Source organism: Chenopodium quinoa, unplaced genomic scaffold, assembly GCF_001683475.1.
Source record: "Chenopodium quinoa cultivar QQ74 unplaced genomic scaffold, ASM168347v1, whole genome shotgun sequence".
Lineage (NCBI taxonomy): Eukaryota > Viridiplantae > Streptophyta > Magnoliopsida > Caryophyllales > Amaranthaceae > Chenopodium > Chenopodium quinoa.
This window is the reverse complement of record NW_018742390.1, coordinates 1514673-1533098: the sequence shown is the minus strand read 5'-3', so window position 1 is coordinate 1533098 and position 18426 is coordinate 1514673. Positions and strand designations below refer to the sequence as shown.

At 39.7% G+C, this 18426-nt stretch overlaps 2 protein-coding genes across 2 annotated transcripts; one reads left to right on the top strand and one right to left on the bottom strand.

Annotated features, from left to right (window-relative positions):
- Positions 1–11883: 11883 nt before the first annotated feature.
- On the bottom strand, positions 11884–12432 carry LOC110699697. Its single transcript, XM_021877225.1, has one exon. It carries the CDS (start codon positions 12430–12432, stop codon positions 11884–11886), a length of 549 nt encoding a protein of 182 aa, XP_021732917.1.
- Positions 12433–16446: 4014 nt separating this feature from the next.
- On the top strand, positions 16447–17262 carry LOC110699687. The gene is made up of 2 exons (XM_021877214.1): positions 16447–16974; positions 17068–17262. Exons 1-2 carry the CDS (start codon positions 16447–16449, stop codon positions 17260–17262), a joined length of 723 nt encoding a protein of 240 aa, XP_021732906.1.
- Positions 17263–18426: the final 1164 nt, after the last annotated feature.

The window sequence follows — 18426 nt, the reverse complement described above, 5'->3', positions numbered from 1 at the left end:
CTGCCTTCATTTTGCTCATCCTCCGCCGGCTCCTCTTCATTGTCTAAGACATCATATCCCAGCTTTGCAGCCCAATCCTTGAAGCGAGGCAGAGCTGCCTCTCCCAACACTTGGGCATCATACACGCAATGGCATAGTCATACCTAAGTTTATAGACTTCAAACTCTATATCCGGATAAAGGAGACCCCAAGTTATCTTCAGGCGGGCTGCATTGTCCTTCCCATTCTCTTCTATCAGCCGTTTCTGCTCCTTGGCAATTTCTTCTGCATGTTGATAAACTCTAGCCCCACCGGGTGACGTCTGGCCGAAGCTTCGTGTTCTCCTTGTTAGCGTCTTCTAATGCCTTGAGCTCAGCTTTAGCATTGTTCAATCTTTGATCAAGGTCATTAGCCCGAATGGTTGCTTCATCATTAGCAACCGTCAAACTCTGGATCAGCTCATCTTGTTTCAACTCTACTGCTTTAATCTTTAAATCACACATATAATTAGAATATTCAGCAGAGTTGAGGTATTCAGTGGCCCTCCATTTGGCGTCATTTACCTCTTATTTTTCCGCCTGAAGGAGCCCCGGAGCCCATCCACCCTCAGCATAACCTGAGAAAAGGGCAGCCTGATTATGAATTACTTTGTGAAAAAGGAAGAAAAACATTAGAATTATGTTGAAGAATCATTTACCTCAATCTGTTGGCCCATTATCCGATCAAAATCCACTACCTGCAGATCAGGTATGGAATTCTTCTTAGACCGGGTGAGGTTCCACCATCCGCTTGGAAAACCCAAGAAGATCCGGCTCGTCGGATGTAAGATTTATACCAAAAAAGTACTTAGTGAAAGGGATGTAGCGTAGTTGGCATTCATTTGTTGCCAGTTGCTGACTGAACCACCTGAAGGGTCGAACTTAGTCTTGACTCTAATAAAGTCTAGCGGCCAAGGTAGTTCAACCTTGTTCTTACCTTGGGGTTCCAGGTGGGGCTTAGAGGTATCCTCCTCCCTAGTTGTTGCTGCACCAACAGCAACATTGGGTTGCTGGCCACCCTTCGATGCCGTAGATACATCCGGCGCTTTCTTCCCCGAGCGTTTTAAGCTTTCACTTAGAATCTTCATGGCGGAAGGAGATTTACCACCGGTCGTAGGACAATCCGGATAGGTAGTAGAAGTTGTCTGGGAAGGATTCTTTTTGGCAGCCGGATTTTTGTCGAGCTCCTCCCCTTGCCTTTTGAAAAGCTTGGAGATGGAGCGTGGAACATGTTTAGTGGCATCCTGCAAATCAAGAACCAAATGTTACCAGCCGGCAAAAACCCTTTGAAGAAATTTGAAGGAAAAATAGACGAGTTAAGCGATCTTACTGGTCGAGGGTTATATAGGTCATTAAGTTACTCTCCTAATCAAATTAATGATTTATAATACCTAAATTTACACCAAACTAGTAAGTGGCAAGTAAAGGGTCGAACCACTAGGGAAGAACACTAATTCAACATCAATAATCACTATGCAAGAGTAAAAAGGGGATTGTTTTTTGTTGGTTTTATTGAGTAAGAATACTAAAACTGCAAATAGGCAAGAAGATAATGATTAAAACCAAGGGAAAATGACGCTAGGGATACGGGGGTGTCATATATGATTACAAAGAGGGGAGTAATGATGATTATCATGAAACACATGCCAAAAAACACAAGATTCTACCTAAACAATTCATTCTCATGCAATAGTCTAGGCAAATCAATGAAAGAGGTCTACACTAATAAGGATCATTCTCATACATCCTATTAGTTACAATAAAATCAAGAGAATAAAGAAGCACAATAAAAAAAAAAAAAATAAAAAAAAATAAACTCCACTTTAATAACTCATTCTCACGCATTCATTACAATAGAAATGAACTTAATCTATTTCAAATCACTTTCATGCATTTAAACTAGAAAAGATCAAATAGAGTGCAACAATAATCTCAAGCTATTAAAAATCATGTCTTTCATCAATTTATGACATAAGTTCAATCCAACCTTCATCATTCATCCAATATCAACTCATATTTTCTTCCCCCTTCCCCTTACTAAAATATTATCCTAGAAAAGGGAGATTAAACATAATATAAAAACTAGAAATAAACTCAAGAAACTCAAAACAAAACATGATTAAAAACAATAAAATCAATAACAACTAGATGAACTAATAAGATTAACAAAAATAAGCAACAATAAAACAAATAAACAAAGCTAAAGGAAAGGATTAGAGATTACTAAAGAAAGGATTAGTGAAAGATGAAAACTTAGATTCTTGCTTTATTGAAGATTAAACTTGAGCAAAGTTGAATATAAAAAGGCAGCTTGAATAACAATCTACTTTTTTCTCTCTAGATTAACCTAATATTCTTCAATTAGAACTAAGTAAAACTCATTACATACAACGTTCTAAAAACGGGACTTATATAGTCCATACACAGCTGGCTGAAGTCAGCAAAAGGTTCGATCGAAACTATGGGTAGGTTCGGTCAAACATCAGGGTAGGTTCGGCCGAACCATGGGTAGGTTTGGTCGAACCTCCCTACTCTTGGTTCGGTCGAACTTCTGGGGTTCGGTCGCTTCTGCAAAATGCTGAAATTTAAAAAGTTCCTGCCTCCAAAGTTTGGTCGAACCTTATGCAGGTTCGGTCACACCTAAGGTTCGACCGAACCTTTCTTGAGCTCGACCACACCTCCTCTAGAACTTGCTTTCCTTAGCTACAATTTGACTTAAGCTTTCTCCTCTTTGAAAACCCTTGTTCCTACAAAATACGAGCATGGAAATAAAAGTAAATAATAGGCAAAAATCTAGGAAAAAGGAAGATAAAAGAGAAGGTAAAGGAGTAAATAAAACTAAGGTAAAAATGCTTAGAAAAGGGTTAAACAAGTGCAAATGAGGGAGAATCCTTAGAGAAAAAAGGATAAAATAGTAGCATAAATGCCACTCATCAAAATCCCACACACTTGCCTCTTGCTTGTCCTCAAGCAAGGAAAACTAGAACAAAGAGACAAACACAATAAACATAACATAACAGGGTTTTAGAAAAACCAATCAAGCCTCAAGGAAATGAAATGCTCCATTTGGACTCACACGCAAATAAATGCACCAAAGAATACTTACCTTTCTCAATTCAAAGAGGGAAAACACGTTCTAAGATGCTCATGGTTGAAAAAGACAAACCTAAGCTAAGCATAGAGAACTAATGATATCATTCTCCGCCCTAGCCCCAACCAAGACGGTCCGAGTTCTCTTAACTAGCTTCCATTCATTCCTTAGTTAGTTCCTCATGATTCCTCGAGGGAACTAGAAAAAGAAATTTTGTATGGAATCATAACGTCATCCCGATATCTCAACTATGCATACTCTCTCCGTAGGGTTGGAATCTATCTCCCTTCACCGGTCTTTGATCTCGCTCCCCCAAAGTCCAAGGGTCTTAATTAGGGTTGTAATGTCATGGCTAAGGATTAAGGTTGGGAATTAATTTGAAAATTTTGGTGGCAAATCCTAAATGAATCAAAAGAGTTGCTGAACCTCATGAAAAACTTAAGAATTGAACCTAAACTCAAACTACAACATTCAATATAAACCTCACAACATTATTTCATCCCTTGTCATCATTTATTCATTTTTCACCTAATTTATTAATTTTTTTTTTTTTTAAAAAAAAACTTCACTTGGTCTTCTTGAATTGCATCTTTCTTCTCAAGCTTTTTTTCATATTCTTTTCATGTTCAACTCACAAAACTATACTTGAACCAATTTACAAATTTTCTTGCTTATATCAAACAATTTCAAAACTCAAACCTCACAAGCCAATGCTTCACTAACTACAAGGATCAATAAGACATAGGCTGATAGGTTTGTAACATAGTTAAGTTAAGAAATTGAAATATGGCTCAAATTGGTTAGCAAGTAGGTTGATGCAAAAATGAAAACCAAATTTGTTACCAAAACAAGGAAAACAAAGAAAAATGAAAAACGCCCTTTTCCTCCTCTAGAGTTGCTTGGTCACGATATCAGGAGCTAGAGGCCAACACAAGGATTAATATACGCATAGTCAAGGATCCTAAATGCCGCTAAAAAAGAATGATGAAGGCTTGAACAATATTAGATCCCACAAGGGGTAGGAAGTAAGCAAATTCCAACTAAAGCGAATCATATCCACTATAGAGAGCAACACCATCTTACCACTTTCCCGTGTGCTAGGGGTTCAAACGTCCTCAAAAGTTCTTAACCGTGCTACCTTAGCTTAAAATGTGTCTAGCTCAACCTCAAGCATTCTCAAACCATGAAAACCCTCATCAACTAGGAAGATAATCATTCAAAGACACATCGTCAAGAGAGGCAAACCAATCCAAAAGAATGAACAAAATACAAATTAAAAGTCATTTCAACTTGTCATAGTTATGCTTGTAACACAAAAAGGGGAAAACAAAACAAAAGAAAGAGGAAGAAATAAAAAAGGATCACACACGAGGCATATAATCCAATTAAATCCTAATCTTCATAAAATTGATCGTTGGATAACAACATTAACGATCCTAGGTTCCATAGAACCAAAAGCAAACATCCTTGAACCATTAAACTTCTTCGTAAGCTAAACCTAGACTAAACACCCAAAGAAAATGAAAATAAAAGAGAGGAAAGGTCTCACCAAACGCCGCTTGAAATGAAGACAAGATAAATTATACAATCTCACCGAGGGAGCTCGAGTTGCCCCTTAACTTCCTTCATCTCCATTTGTAAGCTTGAAAAGCGAACCAGGACAAAAGAAACTACTAAGATAAAACAAGAATAAAAGAAAAAAGTTAATAAACAAAGGATACTAAAGCTATAAACAAAAAGGAAGAAATAAGTAAATAAAAAAAAGGCTATCTACAAAGTTTGGATTAAGGGAGTTTGGATTGTCAGGAATTTGGATTTTTCCTTGAGAGCATCTCCATCTAAACAAAAACTCAAAAACTCGTCAAATTATCAATAATAATAATCATAAAAACATCATCATCATAAACAAATCATCATCAACTACAACCAAACCATTATCCTCAATGGTCCTCCTCATGCACAAGCTACTATCCTACCACACTACCCTCCTATGCACACTTCAACCAACCAAAAGGAACATCCTCCACCACACTAGTCTTTTGCATGTCCCGAGCAAAAGTTAAAAACGAGAAATTCCAGGGGGGGAGGTAAGGGAAACCTTGCTCCCTAGGGGGTTATCAAAATCAAACCCGGGAGTATCCATGAATGGGTGGAAAGGTTGGTTGAAATACTCATAGGGCCACCCCTTGTCACCCAAACCACCATCAAAAAGGGTTTAGGCTGGATGTAGATGTCGGGACATAGTCCGGATTACATCCACCCGGGCGATAAGGATCGTAAGGTGGGGTGCCAATACGTTGAGAAGGGTCGATGGGACCTTCCCAATAGGGGTAGACATTGGGGGTAGGGTTGTTTGGGTCATAGGGGTCCCAATAAGGAACCGGACCCTATTGAGGAGGGTGGTAGGGATAGTTAACATAGGGCGCTTGAACGCCCGCTTGCACCAAATTGTCATAATTCATCCTTCCGTAGTACCCCCATTGATCAATGGAAGTTTGGTTATCACGGCGGATATCCTCGAGGGTACTACGAAGGGAATTCATATCAAAAGGACGTAGGGAAGAAGAAGAAGATGCCTCACCTTCCCCACTAAAGGGGGGGGATGGTTTGCTCCGGGTGGTGGACCGTTAGTGGATGTTGATTCGATTCCTCCTCAACTCGTCGGGATGAAATGTCGGGTGATCCTCCATCTTAGAGGATCGGAATGGTCAACCGAAGTGAGGTCGGGGTTCGAAAGGAGACACCATTCTTCTTCTTTAACCACCAAGAGGATAAACTTGCGTTTGTTGGTTGTGTAGTTGATGAAGCGATGTTGACGGAGAGCAATGATAGAGAGAGCATAAGGAGGACACCCTTCAACTGCTTCCTCTCGATTTTGGAGCACGTAGGGGAGCAAATCGATTTGGTCCTTGTAGGCCCCATCCTTCAAGGAAAGGGAAATAAGAGGGATCATGCCCCCCATGTGAATGTCATCACTTAGATGGTTATCACGGGTGTCCAAAAGCCGTTGGATGAAAGTGGAGGAGCATTGGAACTTTGTGCACTGAGGGTTGTCGGCCAAAATAAGGCAAGCCACCTCATCTTTTACCATAGAGCCGAGATTAGCCTTGAAGAACACGAAATATTGAAGAAGTCAAGCGAAGTATTTTATGGAAATATGGATGATGTTGTTGACTTTAGCAGTGTTGGTGCGGAAATTTGCCTTGGTAGATATGCTCCTCTACCACTCTTGCTCGTTGTCCGGGATACGATGAGTTGAGTTCATCTCAAATGGGTGGTCAAGCCCGGTTGCATGCCAATTGAGGATACCATTAAGATCACTCTCGGTTAGAGAATGATCCTCATTGAACATCCGGAAGTGAATGACAAGCTGAGGATCATTTTCCATCATCATCCTCTTCTATTACTTCCTTGCGGAGACAAGCAAGGAACTCTAATTTAACTCGCTCATAAGTATGAGCGGAAAGGTTAATGAAGTCACCCCACCCAAAGTTTTGGGCAAGCCGTAACACTTCATCCAAGATGCCGAGTATTCTCAAGGTTGTAACGCGGAAAAACCTTGTTGTTCGAATTGGATGAGAGATGAGTGATTGGTAGACACTCCAGAAATGCTCATTAAGAGAAATGATTCCATGATCGTTGATGCCCGGTGGAGGAGGGAAAGAGGGTGTTGAAGGCTCACCCGCCCTCTTTCTCTTGGATTTGCTTTTGTCCTTGCCAAATATAATGACTCTACAAAAATAACCAAGAATATCATTAGGAAGATGCATGCCAAGAGGCGCCATAAAAAAGGTTTGCCAAGATAAAAAAAAAGTGTATTCATGAAAGTAATAGCCATAAATTGTTAAATAGATTTAGAGGATAAAAACAATACAATTCAAGGCATTAATAAACACTTATGAACAAAGGAAAGAACGAAAAGATCATTGGCATTCATATGCAAATCCTAAGAAAGTCTAGGTGAAATTCGGCATGATTTCCCCTAAGTTCATGATAATCACTCACAAACCTTCAACATCACACCAAGAACAATGAATAACAATCTCAAAACTACATCCACCTCAAGAATTTCTTAATCAACAAGTAGTAGCATGAAAAACCTAATGTAAAATCAACATATTCAAGTAAATACATTGAAACCAAATAAAATCAAGGTATACATGCATAATCATCATAAAACAAGTTCTACTATCAACAACCAATCAATTGCAACAAGGAAATCCCTTGAACCACAAACATCGAACAATTCATTACTAACAATCTCAATATTACCACAATTCATACTTTAACATATAAAACATTGTAAAACTATAAGAAATTGAGAAAATGAACTTGAAAAAGCTATAAAAAAACATACCATAATTGATTGGAGCCTAGAAATTGGGGAAAATTGAAAAGGTGCAGCTTTGTGAGGAATTTTGGGTGTAGATTGTAGAAATTGAGTGAAGGATGAAAAATAAGTGAGAAATAGAGGAGATTGGAGTGATTTTGATGCAGGTTTGAGGTTGAAATTGGGTGTGGTAATGGAGTTTTAGAGTGATAAGGAGAAGAGGAGAGAGAGAGAGAGTCGAATGAGGGTAGGAAAGAAGAAGGTGTTGTGCGGCCCTTTCCTTCTTTTTTTTAAAAAAAAAAATTAACCCCGACAAAGGTTTGGTCGAACCCTAGGTAGGTTCGATCGAACTTTACCCAAAGTTCGGTCAAACTTGCTCAAGGTTCGGTCGAACCTGCTCTCTAAAGCTGAATTTTCAATGGGCAGAAAGTTTCCAGTTTTTAATTTCAGAGGAGGTGCGACTGAACTCAATTATGTTCGGGAAAACCAAGGTTCGGTCGAACCCCCTATGTGTTCGGTCGAACGTACTCTGAATCCTTAATTTTTGCAATTCTGGCAAAAAGTTTTCAGATTTAGCTTCCAGAGTAGGTGCGACCGAACTCAAGAAAGTTCGGGAAAACCTTTCATAAAGTTCGACCGAACCTTCAGGGAGTTCGGTTGAACCACCTAATTTTTTTTTCAAAAATGCTCATTTTGTAGCAAAATATGCACAAACACCCCTTTTCAAAACACACTAAAACACCACACAATCATGCTAAAGGCAAGGCATAACAATGATTTCAACTCGACCAAATCCTAAAAACACAAAAATCCATCAATCCAAAATTGTAGATAGAAAAATTAAAGAATCAAGAAGAAAGAAAGAGAAGAGTAGAAAGGGTTAGAAACTCGGGTTGCCTCCCGAAAAGCGCTTCTTTATGAGGTCACTAGCTTGACCATGAAAACAATTCATCAAGGGGGAGGCTTAGGATCCAAAGGATCAAGCATTAGACATTCAATGAGACCAACTTCTTCCTTGCAAAAGTAGTGCTTCAAACGATGACCATTGACCATAAAATTGTTACCATTCGCATCTAACTCAAAAGAACCATAAGGAGTAGTCTTCGATATCACAAAAGGACCCGACCACTTGGACTTGAGTTTACCGGGAAACAAACGAATCCTTGAGTTGAAAAGCAAAACCTTGTCTCCAACCTTAAAGCTCTTGTTTCAAATATGTTGGTCATGCCACTTTTTGGTCTTCTCCTTATATATTCTTGAGCTCTCATAAGCATCATATCAAAGCACCTTATATTCTAACTAAACCAGCAAGTGACAAGCCTTTCAATTGACCAAGCTATAGTGGGTCGTGCCGATTGAAGTCTTGTACGCCGTCCTAAGTGAACATAGTGTGTCATCAAGCTTGAGAGACCAATCCTTCCTTGATTTGTTCACCATCCTTTCAAGTAGATTCTTGATTCCACGATTCGAGACCTCCACTTTTCCTTGAGTTTGAGGGTGGTAAGGTAATCCAACCTTGTGATGAAAACCATACCTCTTGAGAAGAGCTTCAAATTGCTTTTTGGCGAAATGGGAGCCTCCATCACTAATTAACATCCTCGGAACCCCAAACCTAGGAAAAATGATCTTCTTTAGAAGCTTAAGCACAACCTTGTGATCATTGGTAGGTGAGGGTATGGCTTCAGTCCATTTTGTCACATAATCAACCGCTACTAATATATATAAATTTCCACAAGAAGAAACGAAAGGCCCCATAAAGTCCACCCCCCAAACATCAAAGGGCTCAACTTCTAAGACATTTTGTTGAGGCATTTAATCTCTTTTGGTTATGCCACCACTCCTTTGACACCTATCACATTATGAAACGAACTTGTGGGCATCCTTATGCATCGTTGGCCACCACAATAAAAATTGAAAGATTTTTTCCACAGTCTTATCAACACCCCCATGCCCTCCACATGGTACTGAATGGCAACGCTCAAGAACTCCTTCGATTCCATGATCTGGAATAAATTTTTGAAAAAGGCCATCTCCGCATTGTTTGAACAAGTATGGGTCCTTCCAAAAGTACCTCCTCACTTCCTTGAAGAACCTCTTCTTTTGTTAAGCAGAAAACTCCGGGGGAATGACTCCACAAGCAAGATAATTGGCGATGTCCGCATACCAAGGGCTACATGTTGAAGACATATCCATGAGAGTTTCAAATCCTATCTCATAATTGATTGGCCCATCACTTTTATTCTAAAAAAGTAGCCTAGACAAATGATCTGCAACGTAGTTCTCTACTCCCTTTTTGTCCCTCATTTCCATGTGAAAATCTTGAAGAGAGAGAACCCAACGGATTAAGTGAGGCTTTGCTTCCTTCTTAGTCATGAGATATTGCACCGCAATATGATCCGTGTACAAAATCACCTTAGAGGAAATAAGATAGGACCTAAACTTATCATAGGCAAAGACAACCGCTAGCATTTTTTTCTCCGTTGTTGTATAGTTCTTTTGAGCTTCATCAAGAGTCCTACTTGCATAGTAGATGACACATGATTTTCTTCTTTATTTTTTCAAGCACGGCACCCACTGCAAAATCACTCACATTAGCTCAAAAGGAAAGCTCCAATCCGGAGCTTGCACAACAGTAGAGGAAATGAGAGCTTCCTTGAGCTTACGAAATGCCTTAAGGAAAGCCTCATTGAAGTTAAAAGAAACATCCTTTTTGAGTAATTCAGTCAAAGGTTTGGCGATTGACGAAAAGTCTTTGATAAATCTCCGGTCGAAACCGGCATGCCCAAGAAAAGCTCGTACTCCTGTGATAGAAGTAGGAGGGGGCAATTTCTCAATCACCGAAACTTTTGTCGGATCAACCTCAATGCCATTTTTTGAAACTTTATGGCAGAGGACAATGCCCTCCTCGACCATGAAGTGGAATTTTTCCCAATTCAAAACCAAACTCGTCTCTTGAAACCTTTTCAAAAAAATTTCAAGGTTAAAAATACAAGTGTCAAAAGACGAGCCACGAACACTAAAATCATCCATGAAAACTTCAATTTTTTTTCAAGCATATCGGAGAAAATGGAGGTCATACATCTTTGAAAGGTAGAAGGAGCATTGCATAAAGCGAATGGCATTATTTGGTATGCAAATGTCCCATATGGACATGTGAAAGTAGTTTTCTCTTGATCGCTAGGATAGATAGGGATTTGGAAAAATCCGGAATACCCATCCCAGAAACAAAAGAAAGCATGGTGAGAGAGCCTCTCAAGCATTTGGTCCATGAATGGGAGAGGGAAATGATCTTTCTTGGTGTTTTTGTGCAACCTTCTACAATTAATACACATTCTCCACCCGGTCACCGTCCGGGTGGAGATTTCCTCTCCTCCTTCACCTTTGATTATGGTCATCCCACCCTTTCTTGACAACCATGGTCATCCCACCTCTGAGATAGCATAGATGATGCCCGCCTCGCGTAGTTTAAAAATTTCTTTCTTGACAACCTCTTCAAGGTTAGGGTTCAACCTTCTTTGAGGTTCAATGGAGGTGGAATGATCATCTTCAATATTAATACGATGCATGCATAAAGAAGGGCTAATACCTTTGATATCATCAATGCTATACACTATCACATCCTTATATTTTATCAAAACATCAAGTAGTTTTTCCAAATTAAGACCATTTAGGGTAGAATTGACAATAATAGGGTATTTTCCCTCTTTATCAAGAAAAGCATATTTCAAAGAAGGGGGAAGGGGCTTGAGTTCTACCTTGGGAGGAGGCTTAGAATTCTCCTCCAATTTCTCCTCCTTGGACTCAAGCTCAATCTCAACTTGTTGTTCAACCTCCTCCTTTGAGGATTCCTCCATTGCCATGACAAACTCTTTAGCCTCTTGAGAGTGGAACTCTTCTTTGCATGTTAGATCTTCTATCATTGGATCTTGAGGCCTCATCATGACCCTCCCCAAGCGATCTAGCTCCTCACTTAGAACATCAACCCTATAGAATTTTTCAACCATGGGGGTCTTGAGCAACTTAGAAAACTCAAAGACAATCTTCTCATCGGCCACCTCACATGTGATGGTGTTGTTCTTGCAATTGATGACCGCCCCCAAAGTTGTAAGAGCTTCACGTCCCAAAATCAAAGGAGTGTTAACATCTTCCTCCATATCCATCACTACAAAGTCATAAGGCACGTAGATTTGTCCCACTTGAATTGGAACATCCTCAAGCTCTCCACATAGTAATTTAACCGACCAATCGGCCAATTGAATTGTCTTCCTTGTAAGGATCATCTCTATATTGAGTTTTTGAGCAATGGATAGAGGGATTTAACTAACACTTGCTCCAAGATCGGCTAAGGAGCCCCTAGCTTCCATGCTCCCAATTTTCACTGGTAAGGTGAAACTTCCCGGGTCTTTTTCCTTCTTGGGCAACTTATGTTGGACAAGAGCACTCACTTAATGTGGAAGGGTGATAAGCTCATCATTTAGCTTCCTCTTGTTGGTGAGAATATATTTGAGGAACTTGAAGTTAGATGGCATTTGTGTCACAACTTCTAGGAAGCGGAGGTTGATGTGCAAATTCTTCATGACAATTAGGTATTTTGCAAACTTGTCATTCAACTTCCTCTCTGCAAGCCAACCGGGGAAAGGAACTGGTCCATCTAGATTCCTAGCCTCACTAGGAATGGAAGTTGTCTTCTCATTGTCAAGCTTCTTCTTCTCCGAACCTCCTTCTAGCTCATCAACTTTTTCTTTCTCACCTCCCTTGTTTTCATTCACACTCTTCTCTCCTCCCTTCTTTTCCTCAATATCCCCCTCGTTTGGCCCTTCATAGGAAGTTCCTGACCTCAATGTGATCTCCTTGCATGTATTGGGTTTTGAGTTGTGAGATGGGTTAGGTTGTGGTTGTCCGGGTAGAGTAGATGGTGAATTGAAAGGAGTTCTCTCGGTCAGTTGAGCTAGTTGTGAATCAACCATTTTGTTGTAAGCTCTTATCTCTTGCATTTTTCGCCTAAAAGTTTGCATTTTTGTATGCATGGCTTGAAGGAGTTGAGTTTGCGTTAGCTCCGCTTGAGGTGCTTGTTCTTGATGATTTCTTTGAGGTGGTTGGGGTTGATTGTTGTATTGGTTATTCCTTGGATAGCTTCCTCTTGGGTTTTGGGGTTGAGATGAAGGTGGATTTTGATATTGAGGGTTGGAGTTGTAACAAGGTTGAGCTTATTGGTTCTATTGTTGAGGTTAAGGTGCAAACCCGGGTGGTGGTTGTCTCCAAGCTACTCCACCGTCGCTTCCTATAAATCCCTCTTACCTTGTGTTGTATGCCGCTATATGCTCGGGGCTCAAACCTCCAAATTAAGAGGTATCATGGTTCGTTCCTCTACAATTTTGACAAGAGAAAGAGTTAACTTGAGAGGAGCTTGCTCCACTGCTTGAACTTGCATTCACACTCGTGTTCAATTTGGAAATCCCCTTTGTTAGTTGATCAATTTGATGTTATAATTGATCAACTTTCTCCAATTCATAAATACCACCTTTCTTTTGAGCATTTCTTCTTCGGACCCACGAAGAGTTATTCTTTGCTACCTCTTCTATTGTGGCTTCAACTTGATTTTGAGGGATTTTGATTAATTGACCACCCACCCCCGCATCCAAATTGGCTCTTGACATGGGTTCCAATCCGTCGTAGAAAAACCGCATGAGCATCCCTTGATTGTACTCATAGTGGGGACACGCTTGCACCAACTCTTTGAATCTCTCCCAAGCTTCACCAAGACTTTCATCGGCTTCTTGCTCAAATGATGCGATTTTCCTTCTCATTTCGGCGGTCTTCTCCTCGGGGATAAATCGCTTCAAGAACGCCTTTACTACCTCCCTCCATGTTGTGAAAGTGTTAGGTTTTACTTTCTTTAGCCATTTCTTTGCTCGTTCGATGAGAGATTGCTGGAAAAGGTGCATAAGAATGTAGTCTAGACTCACTTCATTGGTTTGCATCATTGCGCACAATTCAAGGAATCGGTCCAAATGTTCAATAGGAACCTGATTTGCACTTCCAGAAAATTGTTGCGATCGGACCATTCTAGTATATTGTTGATGGATTGAGAAGTTGGTTTCCATGACGGGTAGCAAAATCCCTCCCGTGAGCTCATAATCCTCTGGATTTCCGAAGTCACGAAACAAAACATCATTTTCTTGTCCCGCCAATTATCCGCTTTGTGAACTTGAAGAGTAAGTATCACTATCACTATCAACTATATCACCAAAACCTCTTCCCTCGTCTTGATAAAGCTTACAGACTTTTCTCAAGGTTCGGCTGATCTCGTGGTCAATTTGGTGTGAGGGTGCTTATTAAGACCTCCTAAGCATTCACCAAAGCTAAGAAAACAATTAGAAATGACAAGGATGATAAAACAAACAAAACAAAAAGAAAATCAAGTAAAATGACTCTAAAAAAAGCAATAGTAGACGCTAAAAAAGCCGCTTCCCCGGCAACTGCGCCAAAATTTGATCTAGGGTTATATAGGTCGTTAAGCTACTCCCCTAATAAAATTAATCATTTATAATACTTAAACTTACACCAAACTAGTTAGTGGCAAGTAAAGGCTCGAACCACTAGGGAAGCACACTAATTCAACATCAATATCACTGTGCAAGAGTAAAAAGGGGATTGTTTTTTGTTGGTTTTGTTGAGTAAGAACACTAACACAACAAATAGGCAAGAAAATGATGATTAAAACCAAGGGAAAATGACGCTAGGGATTTGGGGGTGTCAAATATGATTAGAAAGAGGGGAATAATGATGATTATCATGAAACACATGCCAAAGAACACAAGATTCTACCTAAACAATTCATTCTCATGCAATAGTCTAGGAAAATCAATGAAAGAGGTCTACAATAATAAGGATCATTCTCATGCATCCTATTAGTCACAATAAAATCAAGAGAATAAAGAAGCAAAATCCATAAAACTTCACTTTAATAACTCATTCTCATGAAATCATTAAAATAGAAAACATCAAATAGAGTGCAATAATAATCTCAAGCTATTAAAAATCATGTCCTTCATAAATTTATGATAAAAGTTCAATCCAACCATCATCATTCATCCAATATCAACTCATATTTTCCACCCCCTTCCCTAGCTAAAAGATTAGCCAAGAGAAGGGAGATTAAACATAATATCAAAACTAGAAATAAACTCAAGAAACTCATAACAAAACATGATTAAAAACAATAAAATCAATAACAACTAGATGAACTAATAAGATTAACAAAAATAAGCAACAATAAAACAATTAAAAAAAGGTAAAGGAAAGGAATAGAGATTACTAAAGAAAGGATTAATGAAAGATGAAAACTTGGATTCTTGCTTGATTGAAGATTAAACTTGAGCAAAGTTTAATACAAAAAGGCAGGTTGAATAACAATCTACTTTTCTCTCTCTAGATTAAGCTAATATTCTGAAATTAGAACTAAGTAAAATTCATTACATTCAACGTTCTAAAAACGGGACTTATATAATCCATACACAGCTGGCTAACGTCGGCAAAAGGTTCGACCAAACCATGGGTAGGTTCGGTCGAACATCTTGGTAGGTTCGGCCGAACCATGGGTAGGTTTGGTCGAACCTCCCTACTCCTAGTTCGGTCAAACTTCTGGGGTTTGGCCGCTTCTGCAAAATGCTGAAATTTGAAAAGTTACTGCCTCCAAAGTACGGTCGAACCTTGTGCAGGTTCGGTCACACCTAAGGTTCGATCGAACCTTTCTTGAGTTCGACCACACCTCCTCTAGAACTTGATTTCCTCAGCTCCAATTTGACTTAAGCTTTCTCATCTTTGAAGACCCTGGTTCCTACAAAACACGAGCATGGAAATCAAAGTAAAAAGTAGGCAAAAATCTAGAAAAAAGGAAGATAATAGAGAAGGGGAAGGAGAAAACAAAACTAAGGTAAAAATGCTTAGAAAAGGGGAAAATAAGTGCAAATGAGGGGAGAATCCTTAGAAGAAAAAGGATAAAAGAGTGTCTTAAATGCCACTCATCACTTACCCCGCCTTTCTCGGCCTCAACGGTTGCTCTCTTAGAGAGCGCGCTCTCTTGCGCAATTGCGTAGCAGACTTAGTCGGAGTCTTTGCTGGGTCAACCATCTTCAAGGCGTCGGCTGTAAGAAAAAAATGAAAAAGTTAGAGAAAAATAATAAAAAGTTGGAAGTACAAAATGAAAAACAACAAAAAAGCTTTTTGCTAGTGTTCGATAAAATGCGCAAGTGAAGGTTGCGTTGACTTTCTCTCTTCTCTCTCTTCTCCATGGTTCTTCATCTTTGATTGGTTTCTTCATCAATTTTGAATTTCAATGGCTAAGAAGAAGAAGCAGACTATTTCTACACCTCAAGTAGCGCAACAAAAGACTGCTCATGAAGCTTTTGATTCGATATTGCAGAATTTGAGAAACTCAGGCACATCTTTCGTTCCTAGTCCGATCCAAGAGGTGGATGAGTTGGTTAATCCGGCGCCGGCGTTAGTGCATCCATCTTGTGGAGCTATTCCCAAAAGTGATGCTGAGACCATTGCTCTGTTTGCTGAAGCTACTGCTAGGCCGGATTTAAGACAATCCAATGAAACAGTACCTAGGGTTTCTGGGTTTACTGTTCCATTGGGTGTTGGTGGATCTGAGCGTCATGTTGAGCTAGGAATTCATCCTCGCCATTCCTCACCCTCCTTAGAGCAGAACACGCACAAGAATAGTGAGGATCGAGCTGCTTCTTCCCCTGCTCTGGAGCTTAATTCGCGCAAGAACAATGAGAATTGAGCTGCTCCTTTTACTGGAAATTTGGCTGCTAAAGGGGCTTTTTTATTCTTTTGTTGCCCCGAAAGTCCCAGAAGGGAAACAAATTACTGAGCTACAGGCAGCCGAGCTTGAGGCAGGTAATAAAAAATGGGCTAATGCTTTAATTTTCTATGTGGTTGGCTTTTACCCCACTATTGTTGTTGTTCTTCGATTTTTTGCTCAACAATGGAATGATATGCAAAAACCAGATGTTTATTGGCATGATGATGGGTACTTTATCGTTAATCTTTGTTCTAGTGATGACAAAGATACTATACTTTGTTCTGGTCCTCATATGTTCCTTGGAAAACCAGCAATAGTGAAGCCTTGGTGTCCTAATTTTGATTTTAATGCTAAAATTCTTAGAACTGTTCCTCTCTGGGTTAAGTTCCCTAATCTCCCACTTAATTGTTGGGGATCTGACACTCTTAGCCGCATTGGTAGTTTGCTTGGAGTGCCAATTTGTGCTGATGAATGTACTACTAGACAACTTATAGTGTCTTTTGCTAGGGTTCTAATTGAAATTGATGTTACAAAGTCTATGCCTAATTCTGTATGGGTTGAGAGTCCTTCAAAGGAACTATTAGAGCTCAAAGTAGTGTATGAGTGGGCCCCACCTTTTTGTTCTAAGTGCAACAAGGTTGGTCATGATTGCTCTGTTAAGCCTGCTATGTCTAAGAAGGTTCCTAAGAAGCCGGCTCCTGTTCCTCCTAAGCAAAAGCAGGTCTAGGTTCCTAAGCCTAGCCAAGCCCCTACTCCTGCTACTGTTGTTGATGTTGGTGCTTCTGTTCATGGACAATCTATCATTACTCCACAGGTTCATACCTCTCAAAATTCAAATGAGGGGTGGAGAATAGTTGGAAGGAAGACAAAAAGCCAACAAACTAGAGTTCATCAGCCTGCTTCTACCTCTAATGCTTTTGTTGCTTTATTTGCAAATGAAATGGATGGTGCAGGTGGTTTCACTATAAATCCAAGCGGGGGTGAGGTTAATCCCCCTTTGGTGTCATGATTTCCTCTATTTGGAATGTCAGGGGCCTGAATGACCCTAGCAAAGTTGCCTCTGTAAAGAGGTTGCTTCATTCTCATTCAATTGATGTTGTTGGTTTGCTTAAAACAAAAATCAAATTGAAAAATGTTCTCACTTATCAGAGGAAGTTTGGCTCTTCTTGGCTTTGGTTGTGTAATTATGACCATTCTCCCAAAGGGAGGATTTGGCTTGGTTGGAATGCAGATAGAGTAATTGTTAATGTCTTGAAGGTTCATGAACAGTTCATTCATTGTAGTGTTTCTTCTAAGGACCTCTCTGCTCAATTTCATCTTACTGTTTTTTATGGGCTTCACTCCATTCATGATAGGCTTCCTTTGTGGGAAGGTCTTAGAAGCATCTCTATTCAGCATTATCCTTGGCTTTGTGCTGGTGACTATAACTCTATCCTTCATACTTCAGATAGGCTTCATGGTACTGATGTTACTGATTATGAGACTAGAGATTTTCAGAGTCTGGTTGATAATTTGGACCTCATTGAGATTAAGAGCAACAGAGCCTTCTACTCTTGGTCAAATAAGGCTCACACTAGTCCTAGATCTCTTTCTAGGATTGATAGTCTTTGGTAACCAAGCTTGGCTGGCCTCTCATGGGCATGTTCATATTGTTTATCTCCCCCCCTCTTTATCCGATCATAGTCCAGTTCTGTTAGATGTATGTTCTGCCCCTGTTGGGAGAGGTAGGCCATTCAGGTTTCTAAACTGTATTGCTGATCACCCTGATTTTCTTGATACTGTTTCTCAGGCTTGGGGTTCTGGTTGTTCTGTTTGGTAGAAGCTTAATTCTGTGAAGTCTAGTATTAAGTCTCTTAATAGCAAGCAGTTTGGACACATTAAGGAAAAGATTGATCATGCTAATATTAAGCTTTCTGGAATTCAGAACTTAATGGCTCATAATCCTGATGATTTGGATCTTTATGCTAAGGAATCTGATGCTATTAAGGTTGTCAAACACTAGAATGATATTCAGGAAAGCATCTTCAAACAAAAATCAAGGATTAATTGGATTAAGCTTGGAGATGGCAATTCTCATTATTTCTTCTCTGTGATGAAGAGTAGACAAGCAAGAAATAGAATTGACTCCATTTTTTATTCTAATCAGGTGTTGTTCAAGGATCCAGATGCTATT